General features: G+C 56.5%; 1 protein-coding gene across 10 annotated transcripts in view; it reads right to left on the minus strand.

Annotated features, from left to right (window-relative positions):
* Window positions 1–915: 915 nt before the first annotated feature.
* The window catches only part of ARHGEF18 (Rho/Rac guanine nucleotide exchange factor 18), a 79,253-nt gene continuing 54,220 nt past the window's right edge, over window positions 916–25,948 (minus strand). For 8 of the 10 annotated variants that reach the window (XM_032309643.1, XM_032309671.1, XM_032309688.1 and 5 more), the window contains 19 exons: window positions 17,942–18,080; window positions 17,010–17,122; window positions 16,712–16,852; window positions 14,681–14,931; window positions 13,620–13,745; window positions 12,265–12,382; window positions 11,342–11,590; window positions 10,255–10,331; window positions 9,500–9,678; window positions 8,653–8,744; window positions 6,272–6,454; window positions 4,952–5,089; window positions 4,475–4,596; window positions 3,700–3,774; window positions 3,554–3,601; window positions 2,955–3,425; window positions 2,374–2,707; window positions 1,420–1,545; window positions 916–1,324 (listed from right to left, as the gene is read on the minus strand). In XM_032309643.1, coding sequence (XP_032165534.1) covers window positions 1,176–1,324; window positions 1,420–1,545; window positions 2,374–2,707; window positions 2,955–3,425; window positions 3,554–3,601; window positions 3,700–3,774; window positions 4,475–4,596; window positions 4,952–5,089; window positions 6,272–6,454; window positions 8,653–8,744; window positions 9,500–9,678; window positions 10,255–10,331; window positions 11,342–11,590; window positions 12,265–12,382; window positions 13,620–13,745; window positions 14,681–14,931; window positions 16,712–16,852; window positions 17,010–17,122; window positions 17,942–18,080 — 3,131 coding nt within the window. In that variant the 3' untranslated portion in view covers window positions 916–1,175. The remainder of the gene's footprint in view (window positions 1,325–1,419; window positions 1,546–2,373; window positions 2,708–2,954; window positions 3,426–3,553; window positions 3,602–3,699; window positions 3,775–4,474; window positions 4,597–4,951; window positions 5,090–6,271; window positions 6,455–8,652; window positions 8,745–9,499; window positions 9,679–10,254; window positions 10,332–11,341; window positions 11,591–12,264; window positions 12,383–13,619; window positions 13,746–14,680; window positions 14,932–16,711; window positions 16,853–17,009; window positions 17,123–17,941; window positions 18,081–25,948) is intronic. The other 2 variants (XM_032309661.1, XM_032309651.1) reach the window with 1 other exon arrangement.

Genomic DNA, 25,948 nt, shown 5'->3' on the forward strand with positions numbered 1-25,948 from the left:
CCTGCGCCCGAGCTTCAGTTCCTCCACAGCTGAAGGGTGTCTCCGACCCACTGGCCAGCCCCAGAACATTCCTGGCCATTCAGCATGATGGGTAACCCCTGTCTAGTGGGAGGTGACAACAGCCTAGCAGAGCTCACTGGCCACAAGGCACCCGGAGCCACCCATCTGAGGTCTCCAGGCCGTGTGTGACCCCTCTACCATTTCGCCGTTGTCCACAAGGACATGGTGGTCCCTCTGCTCTGTTTCTTGCACCAGCACCTGACTGTCACTGCAGGACACCTGCCCTGAGGCCTTCCTCTCTGCAGCTGCAGGAAGACCCCGCCCATCTCATGGGGGCAGAGGACCCTCCCTTGAGCTGGGACCCTCAGGAGGGTCTCAATTGGGCTTCTCCAGGCAGGCTGAGCGCTCGGAGAAGGGCTGGTGCCCTTGAACCCCACAGAAGCAGGCCTCCGTGCTGAGGTGCCTTTGAAAAGCACCAAGTTTGGCGACAGCAGGTTTTAAAAACCTCTGTCAAATTAAAATGAGTTATGGTCTATCCCTTTCAGAACCTCTAGAGTCTGTCTCCTGAGCCATTGGCCGTCTTCTTCATACGCCCGGCCCTGTGGCCTACTGTCCCCAGGGGGGGCTGTGTGCCACCCCCCGACCCCGTCTGAACTCACGCCTTGGCCTTGAGGTTCACCAGGAACACAGTCAAGTCTCAGCTTTGGAAGTGGGGCTTGCTGACGGCACCCAGTCCCTTCTGGGACCCTAAGGGTATGTTCCAGCATCTCCTGGTGGCCCCCCCTCCTCAGATTGGGGTCTGGCCTGTCATCAGGCATCTTGCGGAGCCACCACTGTTTGTCACTACCTTGGAACAAATGGTGTAGAGTCGATCTCTCCCTCCCCAGCAGGGGAGCTGTGACTGGACACAGCTCCTTGGGTTAGCTCTGGTTCAACCTTCGATTAAAAACTTTCCTTTTTGTGTTAAAAAAAAAAGAGGCTTAGAAAGTTACCCAGGCACCACTGCTAAACCTACAGAAAGAGCCTCGAGACAATGGGCCAGCCCTGGCCCTGACCTTGACCCTGACCCAAGCCAGGTGGCCGCTGGTGGTGGTTTGCTCGGGAAGAGGAGAGGGACTGGGCTGTCCCCCGGACAGCAGGACAGGGAGGGGTCTGCACCTCGAGCCACAGCCCCTCTAGAAGAAGATGACGTCTTCCTTGTTGCTGTCCTCTCTGTCGAGTGGCGTGGTGGGCAGTGGCGAGGGGGAGGGGGGCACGGGGGTGCCCCCAGGCTTGAGGGAGAAGCACTCAGGAGGGACGTCAGCTGGGGCCGGGCAGCAGGGTTCTGGAAGAGAGTGGGGAGTGGCGGTTGTCGGCAGCTGCCAGGCGTCGCACTGGCCCTGCTGTCCCAGGGACAGGGTGCTGGGGTGCTGGGCCCACCTGCGGGGGGTACAGAGCCGTGGCCGCTGAGCAGGACGGGGCTCAGCGAGCGGCGGTGCCGAGCGGTGTTCTCGTCCTTGCCCACGAGCTTGCTGAGGAACAGCTGCTGCTTCAGGTCGGAGGAGGCTGAGGGAGGGAGCACACAGCCTCGGGTGTCTGGCGTCGCTCCGGGCACACGAGCAGAGCAGAACCAGTTTGGCCCAAGGACACACCCACTCAGACCGTAATAAGCCCCAGAAGCAGCGATACCCGACCAGAGGCCCTTGGAGTCACTCAACCTCCAGCTGAGAGTGTGACCCCAGCAATCCTGGGACACAGGCCCTGCTCCTCAGGGAACATTCCAGGGCTGGTTCCCCTCGGCCAGAGCCTGCATGCCGGCAGCACTCGCAGGATCCCCTGGGCTTTCTCTCCCGGGGGACCTCTCACTGCAGGGTGCGCTCCACAAGGCCCTCAGTGTCCCCTCTGGGATGAGGACACGGTAGAGACCCGGGCACGGGAACCCGGGTGGGGGCCCAGTGGGGAGCATGAACACTGGTTGCCTCGATGTCCCTAAGGGAGCCAGGCTCTTCTTTCTGAACTGCCAAGATGTTCTCTTATCGCCCATCCCTGTCTGAGGACCGAGCTGGGGAAATGACATGGGGTCTGATGTTTTCATCTTCCTTCCCGGGATGAGACCTCCCCGTGGGGAGAGGACTGGCCTGCGCCATGTAGCCAAGGTCGCCAGCTGTGCCTTCCAGGTTCCTCCTGTTCCCCATTCCGGAGGATGGCCCTGGGGTCCCGTCTGGGTTTGCTCATAAGAAGCCGCTTTGGCTTCACAAACTGCCCAAGACTGGACCCGCCAGTCCTGGGCCATAGGGACCGGGTGGGCGCCCAAGGTCCCGCACCTCTGGGTGGGGTGGAGGGTAGCCCCCGCGCTCGCCCCGCCGCCCGAGCCCGCCGCCCGGCCGGACTCACCTGAGCTGTCCCAGCGCTGGGAGCCCCTGCTCTTGCCGGCCCTGCTCTTGCCGCCCTTGGTGGAGGCGGCCAGCTTGGTGGGGATCTGCTGCTGCACCGCCGTCTGCCGCTGGAGCTGGTTGGTGGTGCTGAGCAGCTGGATGGGCACGTCGCTCTTGGCCGGCCGGCTCTCGGCCGGGGCGCTGTCCCGGCGGGCCACCTCGGGGCGCTCTGCGAATTCGGGGCTGGCGCCGGACGGCAGCACGCTCGCCCGGGCTCCCGGTGCCTTGGCGAGGGCGGCCGGCCCTTCCAGCCCGTCCCCGTTGAAGCTGGGAGTGTGGCTTGGGGGCTGGGCCTGAAAGGGCAGCAGAGGACACATCCCCAAGCTGTTCCTCCGAAGACCCAACCCAACCCCCACAGGGCCCTGCAAGCCACCAGCCTCAGAGGCGCGCGGAGTCCTCCCTTCCCGCCCCCACCAACCTCGCACAACCCGCGGAGTCTACACCGAGGGCGGCCACGCACCCCCACGTCCCACGCGGCCACGCATGCGCCTCCCCGCCCCGTGCGTTCCTGCCCACCGGGTGCACGGAGCCGGCCTTCACCTCCGCCAGCGAGTCCGGTGGCAGCGCCCCGGGCAGCGTGTTCTGCTTCTTGAGGCGCCGCTGCTGCTCCAGCTGCTCCCGCTCGCGCTCCACGGCGCGCTGGGCCTCCCGCAGCCGCTCCAGGTCGTGCTGGTAGGCCCGCCGCTGCTGCTCCAGCCTCTCGCGCTCCTGGCTCAGCTGCTCCTGCAGCCGCGCCGCCTCGCTCTCGCGCTGCCGCAGCCGCGCGGCCGCCAGCTCCAGCTCCTGCTGCTGGCGCTCCCGCTCCCGCTCCCAGCGCTGCTGCTCCTGCCGCAGGCGGCCCTGCTGCTTCTGCACGCCCGCCAGCTCCTCCCGCTGCTTCTCGAAGTTGCGCTGGCGCTCCTGCTCCAGCAGCATGTTCCCGCGCGTGGACTGCAGCCGCAGCTGCTTCTCGCGCTCCTGGATGGACGCCCTCTGCATCTCCACGCAGCTGTCCTGCTGCGCGATGACTGCCTGCGGCAGGGGCGGCGGGCAGGGGCTGATTTTAGGACGAGGCCTGCCCTTCCCCAGAGCCCAACTTCAGGGGTTGGAGAAGGGCCGGGTCACGGACCGGGGAGAACCACCCCATCCCCATCCTGTACCTGGAGGCTGAGAAGCAGCTGCGACAGGGTCTGGATCCGCTGGACAAGCTGCGGGGAGGGGCAGAGACGCTGGTTCCCTGCTCTCTGCAAAGCCATGTGGGCTGTGTATGCCCACCCCTGGGGACCCCGATGAGCCCCAAGCCTACCTCAAACTCCAGGACCAGGGGCTGACGGGGGCCACACTCCACACCCGGCACAGTGACCTGTGGAGACAACGGTGTCTAACACAAAGAGCTAAGGACCTGTTTAATACTGACGAGACCCCCCCCCCCATGCCACCCCACTGTGCCCTGCCTGGTCATTTGACTTGTGTGAGTCCCGGAGTCTGGAAGACGAGGGCACAGGCCGGCCTTCCTGGAGGTGGGAAGGCAGCTGCTGTGGGTTCCGCGTGGGGAGCCTTGGAGGTCAGGTGCGCCTGGCCTCAGGGGAGCCAGTGGGCAGCAGAGGGGAGCCTGACCCACAACCTGACCCCACTCTGGGCTGGGCGCCTGGTAAGGGTGGGCCTCCAGAGTCCGAGGGAAGCAGCCAGGCGCCTCAGCAACCAGAGGCATGAGGACACACGAGCTGAGGACACGCAGGCATGAGGACACACGTACAGACTTGGTGCTCAGGGCCCCTGCGGTGCGCCTTGGCTGCTGCTGCGGCCACAGCTCCTGCCCTGGGCTTGTCCCCTCCCTCACCTCTGTCCTGGGCACCTCGTACCATTCCTGGGGAGTGCAGGAGGGAACGTGAAGCCTGCCTACAGGTTCATCTGGGCCCAGATTCTTTCCTGGGACAATGGGAATGGTGCTGGTCACTATGGGTCCTGAGATGCCCAAACTAGACAACCCCAAACACAAGCGGCTCACGCTTGTGAATGCTGACGCAAAGGGCTTGGGCTGACCCTGCTCAGCTCAGGAATATCCCAAGGAAGCAACGTACTGCAGGTGGGGCCTCCTCAGGGGGTTCCCGGGGGCTGCTGGGCTGCGAGTCTGGGCTGCGCACCGGGCCTTGCCAGTCTCGGGGGCCGGGGTCACTGCTGGAGGCCTTCTTCAAACTGCCATCTGAAAAGCCCAATCCAGGCGCGTGAGGTCCCACAGGGGTCCGGACCAGGCCCCCCACTCCCCGAGACCCAGGTAGAACATTGGCCATGCCACCCTGGCGGCATTTGAGACTCAGAAACCGGCAGGAGAGGGAGGGGCCGGCCCGTGTGCTGTTGTTGGAGCTCAAGAGACAACTCCCTGAAGGTTCCAGAACCTGCCCAGAGGGTTCGTAGTTGGGGCAGAGAGTTGGCAGGAAGCAGAAGCAGAGATGTCCAGCAGCAAATGCCTTGACTTCACTGCTGAGAACACTCCAAAAACCCGCACAACCTCTTGTGCGGGACCCCGCGAAGCTCCAGGGGGACGCGGCACCACTCACTCTTGCCGGGGCTGCTCACGGTGTCATAGCCCCCAAAGGTCTCTGCCCTGCGGGGCAGGCCTGCGGAGCCACCCCCGTCTTCCACCTGGCTGTTGGCGCTGCCCAGCTGCCTGCAGATCAGGGTCTGGATGTCCTCGACTGCGGAAGGAGACGGGAGGAACGGAGTCAGGCTGTGGAGCAGCGCTGTGGGTGTCAGAGTGTGGCAGCGCCTGGGGACTCGGGCCCGAGAAGCCCGCAGGGCGCTGGTCATGGTCTTCTATCCCCCCAACACGGGACTTCAGTCCCCACCACCCCCGGCCTGTGCATGCCCGAACTCCAGGTACAACAACCAGGACACGCCAGTCTGTGTCCGCCGGAGATGCTGGACCAGGGGTCAGCGTGTGGGGGCGGCTGGGGTCATGCTGGGCCTGGTTGAGGAACATGGTTGTGTGCTTGGCTGTCGACCGTCACACAGACGGTTGGAGGCCATGGGAGAGCGGCCTTTGGGGGCAGGGCAGGTCACACAAAATGCTCTAGGACAAACAGGCTTTGGCCAGGTGAGGAGGAGGGGAGAAGAAAGTTCCAGGCTGAGGCACGTACAAGAGGGTCCTCAGGGGGCCAAGAACAACGGCCACTGAAGAAATGGGAGGAAGCGGGAGGTCAGTGTGGCTGGAGGCAACGAGACGGAGCGGACACACAGTCCACCAGGGGGCTCTCTTTCCCCCTTACTCTGAAGGAAAGGCCTGGAGGGCAGCAGCTGTCTCTCTCGTTGCTTTCCCGGCTGGACCCGATGAGCACTGGCTGCCTGGCCTGACACATGCTGGGCCTCACGTGGGGCTGGCTCAGCAGCTGCCTGGGGGCCACTAGGGGCTCGGGCAAGGCCCCTGGCCAACCCCCGAAGCAGGCCCTGTGGCTGAGGGTGCACAGAAGGGACAGGCCACGTGCTCGCCAGCGCCCTCCTGTGGCCGCTGTGCTCTTAAGCCTTTTTCCCCCTAGACGTTTTGGGAAGCCCTCCTGGGAGGTGGGCTGGGTCTCAGAGCCCTCTGAAGTGACCTACCACATTTGGATGTGTGCTTATTTCTGGGGACATCATTGGGGACCCACTTGTCAGAAAGAACCTCCCGAGTGTGGGAACCCATCTTGGTTGACTTCAGATCCCAGGGGCCCAGTGTGGTGCTGCCTCACCTGTAGTGGGTTCCCGGGAGAAGGTGCTGTAAGTCTGCTCGGGGGGTCAGCACTGTCTCCGGGAGCATGCCCGGACCACCCCCACCTCCACCAGGCAGAACTGTAGGGCGGCCGTGGACCAGCACCCAGTGAGGGCCCCTAGATGCGGCTCCTTACTCTCACTCATGGCCGACTTGAGGATCAGCTCCCCCTGCATGGTCTCCGAGGAATCCCCTCCTCGGAAGAGGAGTCGCGACTGAGCGATGTCTTCCAGCCCGCTCATCTCCGCCATCTCCAGGTAGATCTGCTGCTTCTCGCCAAGGCTCTGTGCAATCTGCTGGTCTTTCACGTTCAGTCGCTCTGCAAAGCGATGGGAAGCAGAGGGGTTGGCCTCCTGGGGTCATTTTCCCCGGGGACCCAGCTCCCACCAGCAGCCCACCCTGAGTCCAGCATCCCATGGGGCAGGGGAGGCCACAGCCCTGTCTTTGGATCATTTGCTCTAGTTACAGAAACCTAACACTGTGGGGTGTGCACGAAGACCAGAACAGGCCGATGTCCTATTTTGGGCCGGAGGGACACTCCTACAAGACTTCGTCGTCTTCTCCTGAAACTCCTCCTTCAGGCATTTAGGCCAGACTCCTTACAGGTCTCTCTGGGTTTGATGCTTCTTGCTGCTGTTGCTGCGACAGCAACTTTCTCACCGGTGGCTGCCCGTGTATACACGTCACCTTTGGCTGAACTACTTACTGGGCGCCCTCAGAGGTTCCAACAGTTTTCGACGTGGTTCTATTAGATTTTCTTTTTTTTTTTTTTTTTTTTTTTTTTTATTTTTTTTTTTTTTATTTTTATTTTTTTTTTTTTTTTAAAGATTTTATTTATTTATTTGAGAGAGAGACAGTGAGAGAGAGCATGAGCGAGGAGAAGGCCAGAGAGCGGAGAAGGTCAGAGAGCGAAGCAGACTCCCCATGGAGCTGGGAGCCCGATGCGGGACTCGATCCCGGGACTCCGGGATCATGACCTGAGCCGAAGGCAGTCGTCCAACCAACTGAGCCACCCAGGCGTCCCTCTATTAGATTTTCTAGGCAAGTAATCATATCACATGCAAAACACAAGTCTGTCACGTGCCCTGCAGTCCTGGTCTTATTTCCACTTCTCCCCTTGTGACCCTGGAGGAACTTATAGAGTGTAGGGAATCCCGGTGGGAGGGGCTGGTCCTGCCTGGCTCCTGATTTGGGTGAGTGTCCCTGATGGGCCAGCGTGAAGGAGGAGACCAGCTTTTGATTGAAGATGGGAAAGCCCATCTCCATAGCGAAAGTATCTATTTTTTAATGCAGTGAGAATCCCATCAGGAATGAGGGATACTGTTGTAGGATTGTGGCACCAGCGGAGATATGTCTATATAGGACCCGTGTTTTATTATCAGCCACTAGAAATACAGAGTCTGAACGAGCACTGCGTTCACACTGTGCTTCCGGGGTCAGTGGGAGGTCCCCCTCCTTTCTTTTGGACATTTCTATGAATAAATAATCTCAAACATATACCCTCCCCACGAAGAGAAATAAATATATACTACCTAATTTTGTGTCTTTATGGCCTACGTGTTTCCTAATTTAAAAATAAAGGACTCAGTTACTGAGGGGGAAGAGGAGGGTCGATTGAGACCACAAAGTCCCCGGGATTGTTCTTGGCAGTGATCTCACTGAAGTCTCGTGGGAATCCGTTAGGGCCGGGGAGGGGAACGGACGAGCCCATGGGGTGAGTCTTACAATGGAACGGGGTTCGGCCTTAAAAAGGAAGGAAGTCGACACACACTACAATGTGGCTGAACCTTGAACCATCCTGCTCGGTGAAGTCAGCCGAGACACAAAAGGAGAAACATGCAAGACCCATTGATACAAGATCCCCAGGATGTGCAAACTCACAGAAACAGAAAGTAGAACAGAGGTTACGGGGGGCTGAGGGAGGAAGGAACAGGGAGTGACAGCTCGCAGGGAGGGGCTTTCTTTCGGGAGTGGTGAAAATGATCTGAAATTGTGGTGACAGCTGCACAATCTCGTGCCAGAGACTACGAGCCATGGAATGGTGTACTTTAAATGGCTGAATTGTATTGTGTCTCAGTGACAGCTCAATGAAGAAGTTAAAACAAATTAAAACAGGGAGCTGGAGGCTAAGGTCTGCAGACACAAAGCCAGGGCTGCTGTGGGTGTACCAAGCTCTAGAAGGAGGCTGTGGGGTCCTGTGCTACTCTAAGTCCCCTTGGGGTTTTTGCCTTATGTGACCTGGGACACCCCCAGCGAGCTCCTTCCTGGATAGGGACTGGGGTGTGTGTGTGCATGCGCGCGTGTGTGTATGTGTGGCAAAGCCAGGGTGTCTGGAAACGGCTCAGGGGCCCCGAGTGCCACCCTCTCATGATAAAGCCTCACAAAACGCCTGGTCGCTCGGGTGGAGATCTGCTCCATGGCCGACCCCAGTGGGAGAGGACAGAAATGCTGCTGGTGGTCCCGGGCCCTTCTCACCCTACGGGGGACACGATGGTGGTCCAGCCTGACTCCCCTTACCTTGGAAGTCCCTCAGCCTCAGGGCGCGGGCCTCGAACACCTTCTTCTCCTCCTCCGCCTCGCTGAAGGGCCCCTCCTCCTCGTCCGGGCAGCTGCAGGGAGAGGGGGCAGACGGGCAGCAACGCCTTTGGGCAGGCTGGCCTCGGCGATGGGCGCCGAGAGCTGCACCAGCAGAAGCAGCTGCTCAGAGCGCCTCGTCCTGGGGGTGACTGAGCTTGTTAACAGTGAGGGAGAGACGGGGCGGGGAAGAGCAAGGCAGCCGCCGGCCTTTATCCTGTCTTCAAGTGTCTGCCCGTCACCAGCCGTGGGTTCCATGCCCGGCCACACGGGGCGGGAGGAGACTGAGGCCAGCTCATTTCCTGGGGGGCTGCAGAACTGAAATTCAGCATCGCGGGAGCTCTGAGCAGGTTCAGGGAGCTTCCAGGCATAAAGAGAGGGAGCAGCAGCTGGCTGGGGTCCCCAGGGGTCCCTGGCCTGAGGAAGGACAGGACAGGACACCAAAACCTCCTCTGACAGGTCTGGCCCCCAGGTCAGGTGTCCCTCACTGCACCCCACCAGTACAGAGGGTACAAGAGCCTGGGCCCACACCCACTGGCCAGCAACATCTTTTTAGCCTCTGACTGGTTGAGCTGGCGGCTGAAGGAACTGGAAGGGTGTCAGTTGTCCCCTTTAGATGAGGCGGGTGGACAAGGCACTAGGGCAGAATGAGGCAGGGGAAAGGCAGACGGGCCTCTGGCCTTCCTGCGACCTCCAGCCCTCTCCTGGGTACTTCAAGGTCACAGCTGCTTTGCCCAAAGCCAAGGGCCAAAGAGCTGTGGGCAGGAACACCCACACGGGCCCTTCTCACCTCTCCACGGCCCTTCGGATGTGGGCCATCCAAGTGTTCCTCTCCTCCTTGGAGCTGGTGTAGATCTCGTACATCTCGGGCCCTCGCAGGGAGGCGCTGATCAGGAACATGGCTTTCTCCTCGTTGGCCACTTCCCTCACAATGAGCTTTTGTAAGGAGATGACTGGGTGCTTCGAGTCCTGTGTGGGTGGAAGACGGGGTCAGGGAGGACCCTGTTCACCGGGCTGTGTTGGAGCAGCCGTGGAGCCGAGTCTGAGGGGAAGCGGGTCGGGGGGGCGTCCTGTGCCCTTCTGTTCTCAAATAATTCAGAGATATTTGCCATCGTGGGGGGGAGGCCAAGACCCTTTGGATTATTTAGAGATGGGGCCTTCACAGAGGTGATGAAGGTAAACTGAAGTAATGAGGGTGGCCTCCGTCCGGGGTGACGGGTGTCATACTTGGGGGGGGCCGGACAGAGTCAGCTGGAGCCCCCAAGACCCTGCGCCCGAGACAGGCAGAGTCACAGAAACGTAAAGGCTAAGACTGGACAGGATGTTAGCACAGGCCCCTAAAGCCTTCCCAGGCAACCAAACAGGACCCCGGGGGTCTCAGAAAATTCTACTCCTGCTTCGCTGGAACCTTCTGGCCCCCGGGAGGACCTGGGACAGTGGGTTAACATAGAGCCGCCTTCTGTGCAGGCAGGCAGCCTTCCAGCAAACCCCGAAGGGTCCCTAAGGCGGGCGGGACCCTTCACCTGAAGAAGACAGGACACCTACCACGGAGGCAAAGACGTATTTTTGATCCTTTTCTTGTAGCAGCAAAAGCACGTCGGTCAGCAGGACAGCAAGGACGTCTAAGGAGAAGCACAGAAGGACACGTCTGACGGGGTCGCAGGGCCCTATGTACGTCCCGGGGGAAGCTTCAGCCTTCAGGGAGGGGTCCCGGTCACTTAGCCTGGCGCCGTAATGCTCCTGCAGGAGTCTGGGGGTGTCCGTCGACCTCACTATTTTCTATCTCCTTCTGTAATTCTCCTGCCTGTGGCCTGCCGGCTTCCTCTGAAGCATTTACTGCACTTTTCACTAGTTTGTTTCCTTACTTCTCCCTTTCGTGCCACAGACCGAAGTCCCCTGAGGGCGAGGGCCTCCCACCATCCACCTCGGTGTCCTGCACACAGCGGGAGTTAAACCATCCGCTGGGTGCTCGCCTGTGCAAATTCCGGACAGACACATTTGGTCACTGGCCGTCTCAAACACTCCCTGAGAGATCTTTTAAGACGCCGATGTTGGGGTGCCTGGGTGGCTCAGTCAGTGAAGCGTCTGCCTTTGACTCAGGTTATGATCTCAGGGTCCTGGGATCGAGCCCCGCATCAGGCTCCCTGCTCAGCAGGGGGTTGGCGTCTCCCCCTGCCCTCAAACCCACTCATGCTCTCTCACGCTCACTCTCAAATCAATAAAATCTTAAAAAAAAAAAAAAAAAAAAAAAAAGAGAGACATGTTGATGTCAAAGGGCGGGTGAGGAAGTTTCCAGAAGCTCACGAGATGAGCCAGGAAACTCAGTGTTGAGTCCCAAGTGCTCTATGTTCTGGAAGCACGCGGTGGGTTTTGGAAGTGGGGCTCGAAGGACACCCCGAGCAGGGAGTGCGATGCTTGGGGCCGCTGAGGTTAGCGGTCCTCGTGATGGGTCCCGCAGCACCCCAAAGCCCATTCTTCCCACGCTCCTGGCTGCCCGTCTCATCCTGACTAGCGTGCACCCAACCTCCCTTCGACCGTGGAGCAGCTAGGCCGGCTCCTGCTTGTGCACAAGGCGCCGCTGATCCGGGAGGGCCCCCACCGTGCCCAGCAGAGGTGAGGGACGAGCCTTTACCTTTCAGGCGCCCCGACGTGGTCTTCCAGCACAGCGGGCCCTCCAGCTGGAGCTGCCGCTGCAGCATGTCCTCCTTGCGGAAGGTCAGCCCGTTCTTGAACTTGCTGGACGACTTCAAGTCCATCTTCCCTGCGATCTCCCGGAGGCGCTGGCCCTTCTCGTACTCGCTGACCTTTGCGTCCACTTGGGAGATGATGTCCTTGATGAGGTTCCGGGCCTGGGTCAGGTCTCTGTAGTCCTCGGTGCCGGCTGCCGCACACACACCAGAGTCAGTGCTTTCCTGCACCCACGTCCGCCCCCGCGGCGCCAAGGGGACACACGCCGGGTCTCTGAAGGCTGTTTCCTGAAGCCGCAGCTCAGGGGACCCTCGAGAATCCACCTTCTGATTTGGATCTCCCGAGCTGTAAATGCTTTTCAGAAAGAAACGCGGCAGCCTGGCCTTTGGTTTTGGCCAAGACAGAGCTTCCCGTGAGCTCCATGCGGCCCAGTGGTCACTTCTCACTAAATGTGCGCCCCTAGGCCCGCCAGCTCTTCATAACAACCCCCCAACACACACCCCGCTCCTCTGACTGCAAGCTTCTGGCTTCTGTGGCAGGAGAATGTGCTCATTCTCCCAGGGCCCAAATCTCCTAGGGGTGGGGGAGGTATGGTCAGGTGTGGTCAGGCCCTGGCCTCGGAGAACTCCGGGCTGGGCTGTGCGCCCTGTTTCCTCCGCCCTCCAGCTTCTAGGCATGCAACACACGGACCATCTCTGTGCCTGGACCCACACTGGGTCGGAAACCCCAGCGCTCGGCGTGAATCCAGACCACCGGGGACGGAGCACACAGGGGCGCTCACCCAGTCTGCTGCTAACATGAGGCAAGAGAGACAGAGATCGCCCCTGAGGGCGGAAGCGAGCCAGGCAGAGAGGGTAGTGACATTACCTTCTGTGTTCTGAATAAGGCGCTCCACTAGCACGGGGTACTTGGTTATGCGCTGAGTGACCAGAAGGATACACTCCTGCACGCCGAGCCGCCTCACGATGGAGAAGTTGCCGATCTTCTATGACATGGGAAACAAAATGTCCTGTTGGCATCTCATCTCGTGCCAGGCCGGGCACTTCCCCCTTTCTCAGCTCAACAAGACCTTTTCAAGTACTCACTGCAAGCAGGGCTCGCCTGCTGTGTACAGAAAGGCCACAGAAGCGAAGGCAGCCTCCCGTCTTGTAAAACCCATTCAGAAGAAACCAGAAGCAGCCAGGGGGCAGGGGGACGGGAGGGAATCACCCGGAGAGCTATGCACCGTGGGTGTGAGCACACACTCACACACCCACACACACGTGCGTATCCACACACGGGGACCCTGACTGGCGGCTGTCAGAAGCCTCTGGAACCACACTGAGCTAGAGCGCAAGTCAGCCCCCTGCTGGCTCCTGAAGCACGGCTCTGGCTAAGAACCCAGGAAGCCGTCATCTGAAGCCATTTCTCAGCAGGGCAGAGGGCAGTTTCTGGTGCCCTCCAGAGCATTCCACACATTCTGCTTCTCTGCTCCCCCCCGGCACTCATGCACTCCAGGAATGCCTGCAATCCTGAGAGCCGCTTCTGAGCAGGACTGTGGGCTTTGTGAGCCTCCTGGGCCAATCCCAGACTCCCTTTTACCTCTGACCACTGTGACTGTAAGGGAGCGGAATTTAAAAACCTGTCCCTCTTACTTCTATAGCCATTAATTATTGGTTATCACTTCAAATTAAAGTCTATGGGACCAACCAGCAGGTGACGGAGAGGCTGCAGGACACGTGCTGACAGCCAGGTGGCCTAGACCCAGGTGTGCTTTCAAGGATGCGGGAGGCAGGGCCTTGCCTGACCTGGCAGACTCGGGTTGGATGTGTGTTTTGGGGTCTGGGCTTTGAGCTCCTGCACACTGTCAGGCAGAAGGCAGGCAGGGGTCATTTTGCAGGCCTGGGGGGTGGAGGGAGGAGAAGTGGGGACTAGAGACGGAAGGAGGCGAAAGAGGGGCAGATCCCAGGGCAGGGTGGCCCCTTGAAAGGACACCTGTGTCCCCTTGGCAGCCTGAGGAACGAGGGTCAGCAGGTGCCACGCCACAGCCCGCTGAACAGAGCCGCCGGTGTGTTTTGCTTTGTTCTACATCTGGACTTCCCTGAAAAGCTTGGAAATCGCTGGTTTGTAAGGTCTGGTCATTGCTGGTCATTGTACGCTCTCCCAAAGACTACAGTCCCGCGGAAAACAAGCTACAGCAAAGAGGATACATTTTTTAATTAAAAAGAAATTTTTTTCCTTACCTTGATCAGGCTTTGAAATTTCTTGTTTTGCTGTAGTAGCAACTTATAATGACTGACTGCGTCATTGTGGCCGCTACAAAAGACACCATATTTTTCTTTCATTCTGTCCCCATTTTCGCCAGAGAACTGCAGAGAGACCACACAGATGTTAGCGGGAAGGAGCAGGAGAATCTGCAGGGAGTGCTCTCGTCGGGCTCAGCTGACTACTAAAACAGGTCTCGAATAACTCGTGCCTCCACTTTCTTATTGAGGCAGGACTTCAATACAGGGGTGGGGTTGGGGGACGGGGGTCTCATCGCAAGGTACAATAAGGCAAGAGAAGAAACTTTCTAATGGACTTTAGCTCTAACACTTCCTAAAATCCAAGGGGGAGGAGTACATTTATGCTGAAAAATGTTAGAAACATTTAAAAGCTGGGATGTCTGGGGGGCTCAGTGGGTTAAGCATCTGCCTTTGGCTCAGGTCATAGCTCAGGTCATGGTCTCAGGGTCCTGGGATGGAGCCCCGCATCGGGCTCTCTGCTCGGCACAGAGCCCGTTTCTCCCTTTCCCTCTGCTCCTCCCCAACGGTGCACACTTTCTCTCTCTCGCTCGCTCAAATACATAAAATCTTAAAAAAAAAAAAAAAGCAAAAGAGGCATTCTGCTACTTCACTCTAATGAGCTGGCTCTGGAGGCCTGAAGCACTCTGAGGTCGGACAAGGAGTTCGAGCCCCTCTGTCCACCTTGGCCTAGGCTCGGACGTCGACTCAGAAGTCAGTTTAGGGTTCGCGCCTTTTACCACAGACCTACTTCTAACAGTCCCAACCACAGAGATCTAAACCAGAGAAGCAAAAACAGTGAGCCCAGCTGAGCAACCAGACAGAAGCCCAGAATGCAGTAACGGTGGACAGTGTCTGCCCAGGTGCGTTCGGCCCTCGGGCCTCTGCGTTCCTGCAAAGGCCCGGGACCGCTGTCCGCTGCAGGCTCTCAGTCAACAGAGGCCGTGTTCTCTTCCCGACTGCATGGAGCCGAGACGAGGCAGGGGCTCATCCGGGCCCGCTGCCCGCCCCGGCGCGCCCACCTGCTGCACCAGGAGGTCCCCGATTTTCTGGATGACGTAATTGCGGTCACTGCCCTCCTCCAGGGACTCCTGGCGGCGCTCCTTCAGCCGAGAGAGGAAGTGGCTGTGTAGGTCGAGCAGCTCGTCCACACAAGGGAAGAGGCGGCTGATGGCCTTGCTGCTGAACTGGAGCTCCTCCTGCAGGGCCCTGGAGTAGACCTTCAGCATGATCTTGAGTGTCCGGACATGGTGCACCTCTGTCTGCACCAGCTCTGCGGGGACACGGACCGAAGGACGCGTGTTGCTCCTCCCGCGGCCCGCGATGGCACGCATGCGTACTGCCTACCCACCGGGCCCCTGGCTGGCTTCTCCCAGTTCTCCTCCTAAGTCCTTCCCCTGGTGGTCTTACTGTCTGCGAGGGGTGTTCGGGCCTCTCGTCCCCCCAGACCCAGTGCTGCAGGGGCCCCAGGGTCGGGGAGCAGCGAGAGGGCTGGAGGGGTGTCAGGAAAGAGAGTATTGGGGTGCGCTGGGGCCTCCAATTCAGGGGAGGATTTCCGGCCCAAAGAGGCTGTTTTAAGCAAGAAGACTGTTCTGGTGAACACCATTCCTTGGTGTGGGAAACTCACATGCCTGTGCACAGCAGTGACTAGACCCAGACCATAGCCAACGACAAAACAGAGTTCAAGTGTAGAATTTAATTTTCTGGTGAAAGGCAAAGACAGGGGCGCCTGGGTGGCTCAGAGGGTTAAAGCCTCTGCCTTCGGCTCGGGTCATGATCTCAGGGTCCTGGGATCGAGCCCCGCATTGGGCTCTCTGCTCAGCGGGGAGCCTGCTTCTCCCTCTCTCTGCCTACTTGTGATTTCTGTCAGATGAATAAATAAAATCTTAAAAAAAAAAAAAAAAAAAAAAAAGGCAAAGGCAGATCAGGTTTCGTGTTGGGAAGCGTTCAAATCAAGGCCTGGAAGTGGCTAGAGACCAGAGGCCGGCAGAGCCAGGCCTGGTACTGACGGCCTCCCTGTCCTTCCCTGCAGGATGTTTGCCCTGGGTCTGGAGCCCTGAGGCAAAGCATCAACAGAGATCTCCTCCTGCCCACACCCCAACCTACTCTGGCCCGAGCAGAAAGCTCAGGGTGTGAGGGGTGCCTGGGAGACTCAGCTGGCGAGGCGTCTGCCTCTGAGTCAGGTCACGATCTCGGGGTCCCGGGATCCCTCTCCCTCTGCCTGCCGCTTCGCTCCCCGTTTGTGCTTACTCTCTTTGTCAAATAAATAAAATAAAAAAAAAATAAAGCAAGCAAAGTCAGGGTGGGAAACGTGGAGGGACTCAAGGGCCAGTGGACCCCACCATCGCCAACCAGACCCCAGTGGAACAGAAGACACTTGTACGGCAGAACCTCCTCACAGAACCCCAGTGAGGAGCAGAAAATACCTCCTTAGGCGACCCAGCAGTGTCTTGGGGAATGATTCCCACAAAGAGAATCCTAAGAACAAGTAAGGGTTTGGGGGAGAGAAAGGCCCCAGATTCCAGTGGGTGTCTTGGGCCTTCATCATCCTGCTTAGAGGGGGCCAGAGGCCTAGAGGGACATCTGTGGGGCCCCCAACATGGCACCCGGCCCGGGGACAGGTTCTGTGTCCAAAACCTCCCATCTCAGGAGCGTGGCTGCCCGGGGCGATCACGCTGGAGCCAGTGCTGTGTCTTGTGCCTCTCGCACCCCTAGTCACAGCCACCCCAGGCCTGTCGGGGGTCACCAGGGATGGCTGGGATGGGCCCGGGATGGTCTCCTCTTTCGGGGTCACCAGCAGGGTCAGGGTGAGTCAGGACTGGGCATTCACCCACACTCATCCTCAGGGACGGGTTCTCACAAAGCCCTCCCTGGCCACCTCCTCCCTGACTGGGAAGGCAGGGTGGCCCCAGGGGAACAGGCAGAGTGAGCCCCCTAGTCTCAAAAAGGAGCCTGAGGTCTTAGTGGAGCCCAGGCTCCTCAGTGCAACCAATCAAAGCAAAGGTGGAAAAGAAGCAAGTGGAAGGTCCGTGTGACGGCGCCGAACTTCTTACCATAGAGCACATCCTGCCTCTTGACCACCTCCTTCTTCTGGGTCTTTGCATATGCCGCGTCCACGGAAAGGCTCCAGGACTCGGCCTCGAAATCGCGGGCATCTGACTCAAACTCGCTCCTCAGCGAAGTCGTGCAGGGATCTGAGGGAGGAGTAAGACACCGAGGCTGGGGGCTGGAGCCTCGCTGACTCTGGGCTACCCCAGCGGGCGTCCTGGGGACACACTGAAATGGGTCGCAGCCCCTTCCACGGTGGGTGGAGACCACAGGATGCCCGTGAAAGAGTTGAGGTGACCGTACCTTCTACAAAAATGGGCTCGGCACTCGAGGATGTGAGCGAAAGAGAGTCATCAGCTGCCTGCTTAAATTTTAAAAACACGGAGTCGGCTTCATCCATCTCTCCTGCGATTGGTCTAAACAAAAAATCATAAAAACAGTTACTCTAAAAAATTGAGCTAAACACACATACACACATTCTACGAAGGCAAATCTACCTGAGAACTTTCTGGATTTCAACATAAACTCTGTCACAGATCATGTGTAAAAATCAGGAGACTATCTGTCCACATCACACCAGGACTTCCTCCATCCTAACTAACTTCAGTCCGATGTCCAGTACGTTCTAAGGGTGCAATCAATCGTATGCTTCCTTTAAGAGCCACCCGAGCTCACCAGGGCCCCTGGAATTCTTTCCAGCAAGAGTTGGGTGGACACAACCACACTCAGCCAAGGGTGGAGGGAGAGCCCTCTTTTGGCAGAAGATCATCAGCCCCTTTCCCCGCCGACCCCAACAAGGACCGCCTCCATGACACCTATTAGCCTTAGGTTTTGCGCGCAAATACTGCTGAGTTCCAAGTCCTCGGAGGACAGGGTTAAGGCATCAATAACGGGATGCTACCTCCATGGCAACCTCGGTGGGACTTCTAGCATCATCTCGAACACAGACAGGAACCCTGTCTATGGGCGCTTTGAGAGCAGGAAACAGAACTAGCTCCTAATGGTCAAGTACCCCCAGAACACAACACACGGCATTTCAATAAAGACGATCAGATCTCTGAAGGAAGTGTTAATAGGAATTTCATGGTGTGGCTGGGGGCCCACGGGCAGGTGCACATGGACCCGAGGGTCTCCCTTAGGAGAGCCTGGCCGCGGGGTCCCTGTGTAACGCCGCATCCGATTCCCTCTCTCTCCCCCTTCACCGGCACCTGGCGCAGGGACAGGACCCCACTTACCCAAGCTGTGTCCCCGTTCCTGCCGGGCTGGGTGCTGGCTGCGGCGCCCCCTTTTGTGAGACCGTCATGCCGACATTCCTGGACAGAGCCGGGCTGCCATCAGACAAGAGGGTGGCCCTTGGGTGCTCCTTCAGGGACGCTGTGACAGAGGCAAACACAGAGTTGGTGCTGAGAAAGTGGGCAGGGTAGCGCAGGGGGCCCGTCCGAAAGCCCCGTGCCGACTGCGGCCGCAGCACGGACAGGATCTTGGAGGCCAGCAGCTCGTTATCTAGAAAGACATTTTCGCTCCACTTCCGAGGAAAAGAGCTGTAGAAAGACAGCTCGGGGCGGCCGTGGTGCGCGCTGTGTCTGTCACTGGTTTTGGAATGCGTGTTTCCCATGTTCACGGTCGGGGCTCCAAGACCCAGCGCGGTGCGAGGCCGGGCTGCGCCGTTTTTATACTTCCGTGTGATCCTTCTAGAAATGTAAAGCTGCGTCCTCTCCCACTGTATTGGCTGAGACAGCGGGTCTGGAGGGCAGGAAATTGGTCCCCACTGTGACCATTTAGTTGGAAATCGCACAGTAGCTTCTCCTTTGGTAAAATAACAACAAAAAAATCCTGACACCCCTTCCATCCTGGCGGGGGGTAAACAGGCAGAGAGGAGTTTAGATTCACTATAAGTAATCTAAGATCACTAAATAGGGAGCTCTGTGCTCGGTGCCGACATCACACACACACACACACTCTCTCTCTCTCTCTCTCTCTCTCTCTCTCTCTCTCTGTGTCGCTCTCGCTCTCACTCTCTGACTGTAATTAACCATAGATCAGATGTCCGGACGACACTGAGACCCCGCCACCACAAAGCATGATGTAGGACCACACACGCCCCGTTCATAAGTACACTGAGAGAATCTGAGCACCACAGTGGACAAGAGGGGCCAATCCCATCTCACACGAGGACTGTAAACCAACACACAACGGGGGCTCCAAAGGGTTCTTCACACTCCTCTGCTGATTAAGGCAGGAACTGAGACAGTGGGCTGTGCATATGCTCTGATCACCTTCCTCACTGACGGAACAGTGAAACTCAGAAAGCCAAACTGTCACCCTCTTCAGTTTGACAAATTGCGCCTGGCTGGGACAGGCTGCGTGGCTTGCTCATTCTCAGGGTGAAAACCACACTCGAAAGAGCTCCTCCAGGCAGCGATAACCAGCAGCATTAGGAAGAGATCTGTCCACTAGCGTGACTCCTGGGTCCCCAGTGCGTCCATCCACGGGTTTCTGTCACACAGGTTGAGTAGAGGGGACTGTGGTTCTCTGCGGCATACAGACCATGACCTTTAGGGTGGGCAAGGGAGCAGCACTAGGGGAAAATAAATGTACTTCTCTCAAGAGCTTTTCTGGGGAGAGGGATTCAACATTTGAGTTCATTCATTCATTTTTAAAAAGATTTTTATTTACTTGAGAGAGAAAGCGAGAGATCACAAGTAGGGCGCGCAGCAGGCAGAAGCGAGAGGGAGAAGCAGGCTCTCCCTCGGAGCAGGGAGCCCGATGTGGGGCTCGATCCTGGGACCCTGAGATCATGACCTGAGCCTAAGGCAGACGCTTAACTGACTGAGCCACCCAGGTGCCTGCCCTCAGAGTTCTAATTTAGGTGGAAATGCACGGTAGTTCCAGATGGGCGGGTGGGTGTGTGTCAGAGAGAACACTTCGGGTCAAGGAGTCATGAACAAAGCTCATCAACAGAGACTTCACCAGTAGGCTGTGTGACGCCGTGTTCCACACGGAGCACAGATCCTCAGCCATTCATTAACACGGTCCCACACGGCGAAGGGGACATCTGGTCAGTGACTTTAGATGTCCCGGCGTCAGGATCCTAAGTGGCTAACAATTACTATCATCATTGAGACAAAGGTGACGAGGATATCATTCCTATAAGAACACCCATATTCATAAAGGCAAAAGTCATAAATCGAGGCCTCCATGGTCCAGAGCAGGGATTTTCTGCCATTTCTACACCCCCCTGAAATGCCACCTAAGCAATTATGACCCCAATGTACAAATACGAGATAAACCCTGAATTGAGTCCTTTGCCTGCCTGACAGACTGTTCCTGTGACCCGAGATCTTGCCTGAAGTCACATGGGTTCTGCTTTAATCACAGTCCACGGGAGGAAATGCCACCATACACACCCTCTGGGGATCATCATTCCCAAGAATTTTAATAAACAATGGGTACACTAAATCTACGGCAACTTAAACCTCCCCCTGATGATGGAGAAGACACTTTGAGGTATCCGTGTCTAAGGGTTATGATTGGGGACACCAGGCGCCACTGCACTCAAGGGGGTCCAAGGGATAAAATTTCAGCGGCGAGAAATGAATGACGAGGCGGCCCCTTCTGACATACGATGTAATTGACTTATTTATTCTGATCAATCACTGTCTGCTTCCCCAGTAGAATGGAAGACAGTGCCTCCCACAAAACAGATCAAGAAATCACTGTTTTATGGAATATTATTCAGCTATACAAAGGAAGGAAATCCCGACATCTGCCACGATGTGGAGGGACCCTGAGGACACTGGCCTTAGTGAGAGGAGCCAGATGCAGAAGGATACATCTCCCAGGACTCCATTTCTAGGAGGTCCCCAGAGGAGTCCCGTCCGCACGGAGATGAGAGGGTGGGAGCCAGGGCTGGGGCAGGGGGTGGGGAGTCCGTGCTTTGTGGGGACACAGTCTCAGTTTGGGGAGACGGAAAGTTCTGGAGACGGAAGGTGGGGATGGTGGAACACCTGTGTGAATGTGCTTAACGCGACTGGACTATATTCTTAAAAAATGGTTACAGTGGTCAATTTTATGTTTAGGTATGTTTTACCACAGTTTGAAAAAAAGAAATCATTGTTTCTTTGGGAACCGTTCTGCATCCTGACTGTAGTGTTGGTTACTCAGATCTATACATACCAAGGATAACATCTCATAGAACTAGGGGTGCCTGGAGGGGGCTCAGTCGGTTAAGTGTCTGACTTTGGCTCAGGTCACGATGTCGGGGTCCTGGGATCGAGCCCCGCGCCGGGCTCCCTGCTTTGCACTGGGTCTGCTTATCCCTCTGCCCCTCCCCCTGCTCATGTGCTCGCTCTCTCTCTCAAATAAATAAAATTATAAAAGAAATTAATGGAACTACACACTCCCTTTTCCCCACTGAAGAGTGCAACGTAACAACTGGTGAAACCCAAACTGGGTCTGTCCCTGAGTTGATAATATTCCACCCATGCCAGTGACCTGGCTTTGACCCTGGATTATCTAATTACCAGCTGGCATATCATCACGGCAAGACGCTTGGCAAAGGGCACCTGGGACTCTGTGTACCCTTTTTTGCAAATTCTTGTGAATCTTTTTTTTTTTTAAGATTTTATTTATTTGTGAGAGAGAGAGGCACACAAACAGGGGGAGTGGCAGGCAGAGGGAGAAGCAACCTTCCCGCTGAGCCCAGGGGCTCGATCCCGGGACTCCAGGATCATGACCTGAGCAAAGGGCAAGATGCTTAAGCGACTAAGCCACCCAGGCTCCCCGCTTCTTGGGCATCTGAAAGGATTTCAAAATAAAAAGTTGCAGCTGATTCTTAGTGTTCACTGTCTTGATGTCCGGTAAAGTTGTGGTGGGCGCTGAATTAGCGGGGGCCGAATCTGCTCCTGATGGAGACGCAGAGCTGGGCTCCTGGGAGTTTCTGCCCACACTTCCATCACCTCCTCCGTACGTACCCTTGCTTTATGTGTGTTTCCCTTGAAAGACACATGACTGAACACACTGATCTATTACCACTGAGCTCACGGTCACTGGGACCACAACTCAGGCCTGAAGGGAGCATGGCGAACACGTGGGTTTTCTCGGTCCCAGGCATCACAGGCTCCTTGTACTTGGTAATGCCGGACGGCCCTTCAGCATGATGCTTGGGGCCATTTCAAGCAGCCCTACCCCCAACGGAGAGCACAAAAATGCAAAGAACACGGCATTAACCGCACTGCGAACAGGACGCCTGTCCACAGCACGAGCTGGAACCGGAAGGCAGGGTGTCCCTCTGTCCCGCCTTGGCGGGCAACGTGCAGGGTGGGTGACTCCTGTTTTTCACTGCACATGGCCCCACAGGACCGTGAAGGTCCCACGGGCGTGGATCTGGGGGTCACAGATAAATTTCAGCGAGCAGGTACGTTTGCAAATACGGAATCCGTGAATAAAGGACTGACTATATGCAAGCGAGATGTCAAGGGAGAAATGATTACGATGTTTTAGAATACCCTTATTTGCTCAAATGCATATGATATCTCTTCAGGGCACCGATATTCTTTGTATTGCTCTATGCCATATTATACACATTTGCCCCAGAAGTATCCGATCTGGGGGGACTTCTTACAGGAAAACGTGATGCCGTTCATTTGGCAGCAATATGGCCCTGCTAGAAGAAATCATTCTTTTTCCCTGGAGGGTCTAACCACCACGGCCCCTCTCAAGCTACTTAAGACTTTAAAATAAGGGGTGGATGTTCACTAATCAAGTCTTTCTGTAACTTGTGCAGTCATGCAGACAACCGCCTGATCAGGACACGAATTGGTGGCTTTGCCACAGACCAGCCATTCCAACCACATCTTTCTATTCTGTAATTTTGATGATCTGACATCGGGGCCCTTGCTGATCCAGAGGCCTGCCCCTCCCAGAGCAGGCGGATTCCTAGAGCCCGCGAAGGACTCCCTTGAAAGAGCGCCTTTCACGTGCAAACCCACCAATCCAGAGCCCACACTCCGAACCCCTCCTCTGTGGGGCTCTCGCACTCAGGGCCACCATCCCCCTGCCCTGATCACCCATTGGGCTGGTGCCAGACAACCAGGGACAGCCCCTACGCCCCAGGGCCCACTTAGATTTTTCAAATTAGCCAGTCCTAACCCTGTTTACCCTGCCCCACCAGTTCATCCCCACAGAAACCACAGCGAAGGCTCTGGGACACGTTTTTCTGTCATGCGCTCTGGCTCCGGGGCCTCCACTTGTGGCCCTCAGTGGCGTACCCTGCCTTCTCCTCCTAGGGGACTGTGAGTACAAACTTCTCCTCTCCTGGCATTCATTCGCATACCTGCATGGCTTACCATACCTGGCTAAAGCAAATCCTGGATCCCCTCCAACACAGGCACCCAGGGGCCCAGAGGTCTGCCTGCCAGGGCTTTGAGCCTCGAACGTTCTCCGGGGGCAGTTTTCCTACATCTAGACACATGGATGTGAGGGAAGGCTGGTGGGAAGATACAATGGCATAGCACTTTGGAAAACTGGTGGTTCTTCCAATGGTTAAAGAGAGAGTCACCCTACACTCTGGTGTTTCCACTGGGTGTATGCCTAAGAGAAGCGATAAGGCATTGTCGCACTAGCACATGTGTGCTCCCAGTAGCATAATTCACAACAGACCAAAGTGGAAACGACCCCAGATATCCGTCAACTGAAGGACAGAGAAGCACAAGATGGTCTGTTCATACAACAAAATTATTATTCAGCCATAAAAGGAAGGAAACACTGATTTAGGCTATCATGTGGACGAACCTGGAAAATCTGCCATGTGAAAGAGGCAGACGCAAAAGACCACAGACTGCAGGAGTCCGCTGCTTGGGAACGAGCACAAGAGGCAAATCCGTGGAGAAGGAAGGGTAGATGAACAGTAGTGCAGGACTGGGTGGGGGGATCGGGGGTGACGGCTAATGGGTATAACGTTTCTCTTAGAGGTGCTAGTGCCAACTGTGGGGACTAGACGGAAAGTCACTGACTGGTACACTTAACCGGGGGACCGTATGGTGTGTGAGTCCCATCTCAGCAAAGTTATCACACGAATGAATGAACTTGGGGAGGAAGAACCATCTTTCTGCAGGAGGAGAACCCAGCCTGGGCCAGTTGCTCTGACCTTGGCCCTGAGGGCGACAGGACTGTGTGCTCATCCCACAACACCATGTTTTCTGAAAGCAGACAGCCATGGTGGGACGGAGGGGCAGTGGTGGTGCTGGGATCCGGGCCACAGTGCGGGGTTTGGCACGCGGCCGCCTAGCACTGTCTGCACCACCATGAGAAGTGGCCTCAGAGCCTAATTAGCACCGTCTGCCCACTGCTGAGAGGGGCCATCGATCGCCGCGCACTGGGCCCGCTGCAGATGATGTGCCGCAGAGCCATTTCTGCAAGGGGACCCGGGGAAGAGGGAGGGACAAAAATAAGAAGCAAACGGAGAAAATGGAAAAAGGTCTTCTTCCAGAGGGGCAAGAAAAAATACATGCTGTTCTCAGCAACGCAGACAGCTGCCTGTTCTCATGATGATTATTCTTTAAAACCTGTTTTGTCTAGGTGTCTTGAAGAGTGGGCTCTGAGAGCACTAAGGGCGACGAAGCCACGTGGCAAGATATCATGATCCCACTTACGTATCCTGGAGGTACTGTGGGTTCGGTTCCAGACCCACCGCAGTAAAGCGGGTCATAGGAATGTTTCGGTTTCCCGGTGCCTGTAAAAGTTATGTTCACGCTATGCTATAGACTATTAGCACTACGTCTAAAAAGACGGTAATCGTCCCTTAATTAAAAAACACCTTTTAAAAAAGATCTTTAAGGGATGCCTGGGTGGCTCAGTTGGTTAAGCCGCTGCCTTCGGCTCAGGTCATGATCCCAGCGTCCTGGGATCGAGTCCCACATCGGGCTCCTTGCTCTGCAGGGAGCCTGCTTCTCCCTCTGACTCTGCCTGCCTCTCTGTCTGCCTGTGCTCGCTCTCGCTCTCTCTCTCTAACAAATAAATAAATAAAATCTTTAAAAAAAAAAAAAAAAAGATCTTTAAGTCATCTCCACACCTAACGTGGGGCTCGAACTCACAGCTCCGTGATCAAGGGTCACATGATCCACTGACTGGGCCAGCCAGGGGCCCCCAAAACACTTTACTGTTAATACATATATATTTAAGTTTGTGTATTTATTTGAGAGAGAGTGCACGAGCAGGAGTGGCAGAGGGAGAGAGAGTCTGAAGCAGATGCTGTGCTGAGTACCAAGCCCGACGTGGGGCTCAACCTCACAACCCTGAGATCACAACCCGAGCCGAAACTAGCAGCCGCTGCCCAGCAGACCGAGCCACCCAGGAGCTCCTTAAAGAAACACTTATTGTTGGGGCACCTGAGTGGTTCATTTGGTAAAGCACCTGCCTTTGCCTCAGGTCATGATCCCAGGGTCCTGGGATCGAGCCCTGCATCGGGGCTCTCTGCTCAGTGGGGAGCCTGCTTCTCTCTCTGACAAATAAATAAATAAAATCTTAGAAAATAAATAAAATAAAATAAATAGTGTGAGAATTATCAAAATGTGACAAAGTGAGGAAAATGGCTTGGACGGACTTGCTTCTTCAATCTGTAAAAATCGCGTTATCGGCCAAGCGCAGTAAAATGAAGTATTCCCATTACTTCCCCTGCACATCAGACCCCACACTGTGAAGCTCAGGTTCAGAGGGGCTAATTTCCAGCATAGTGATACTCCCAGCAGGACCCTGGTCTCTCACAGGTCCTCTGGGCCCCTGACTTTTCCCTGATACACAAGCACAACCCATTTGCTCTGGCAGAATCACAAGGGCTCATGGGGAAAATCCACTAATAAGACTTCATAGTTACAAACCTGCTGAAAGTCCTTTTTCAAGGCAACCCAATATGACATCGCCAGTGACCATCTTCATTGGCTTTAAATTGTCCTTTATAATCTAGAAGCACATTTGTTTCTAAAAATACTGACTTTGCAGCAAGAATTTTATATTCTCAGTGGCAGATCCCTCCAGCTGCTCAATGGGAGAGCAACTGGGAACATCTTTTGCACGCAGCTGGGCCCTGGCACAGAAGGCCTCCCCCCACCACCCAATTTTCTGCAAAAGGCCACACAAAGGGACCAGCCAAGTGGAGGCTTTAGGCGGGGCTGGCCCTCCCCAGCTGCACAGCCGCTTTAAAATAACGGCTACTTTTTCTCGTATTTACTGAAGTCCTGTGTCTC

Source organism: Mustela erminea, chromosome 1 (assembly GCF_009829155.1).
Source record: "Mustela erminea isolate mMusErm1 chromosome 1, mMusErm1.Pri, whole genome shotgun sequence".
Lineage (NCBI taxonomy): Eukaryota > Metazoa > Chordata > Mammalia > Carnivora > Mustelidae > Mustela > Mustela erminea.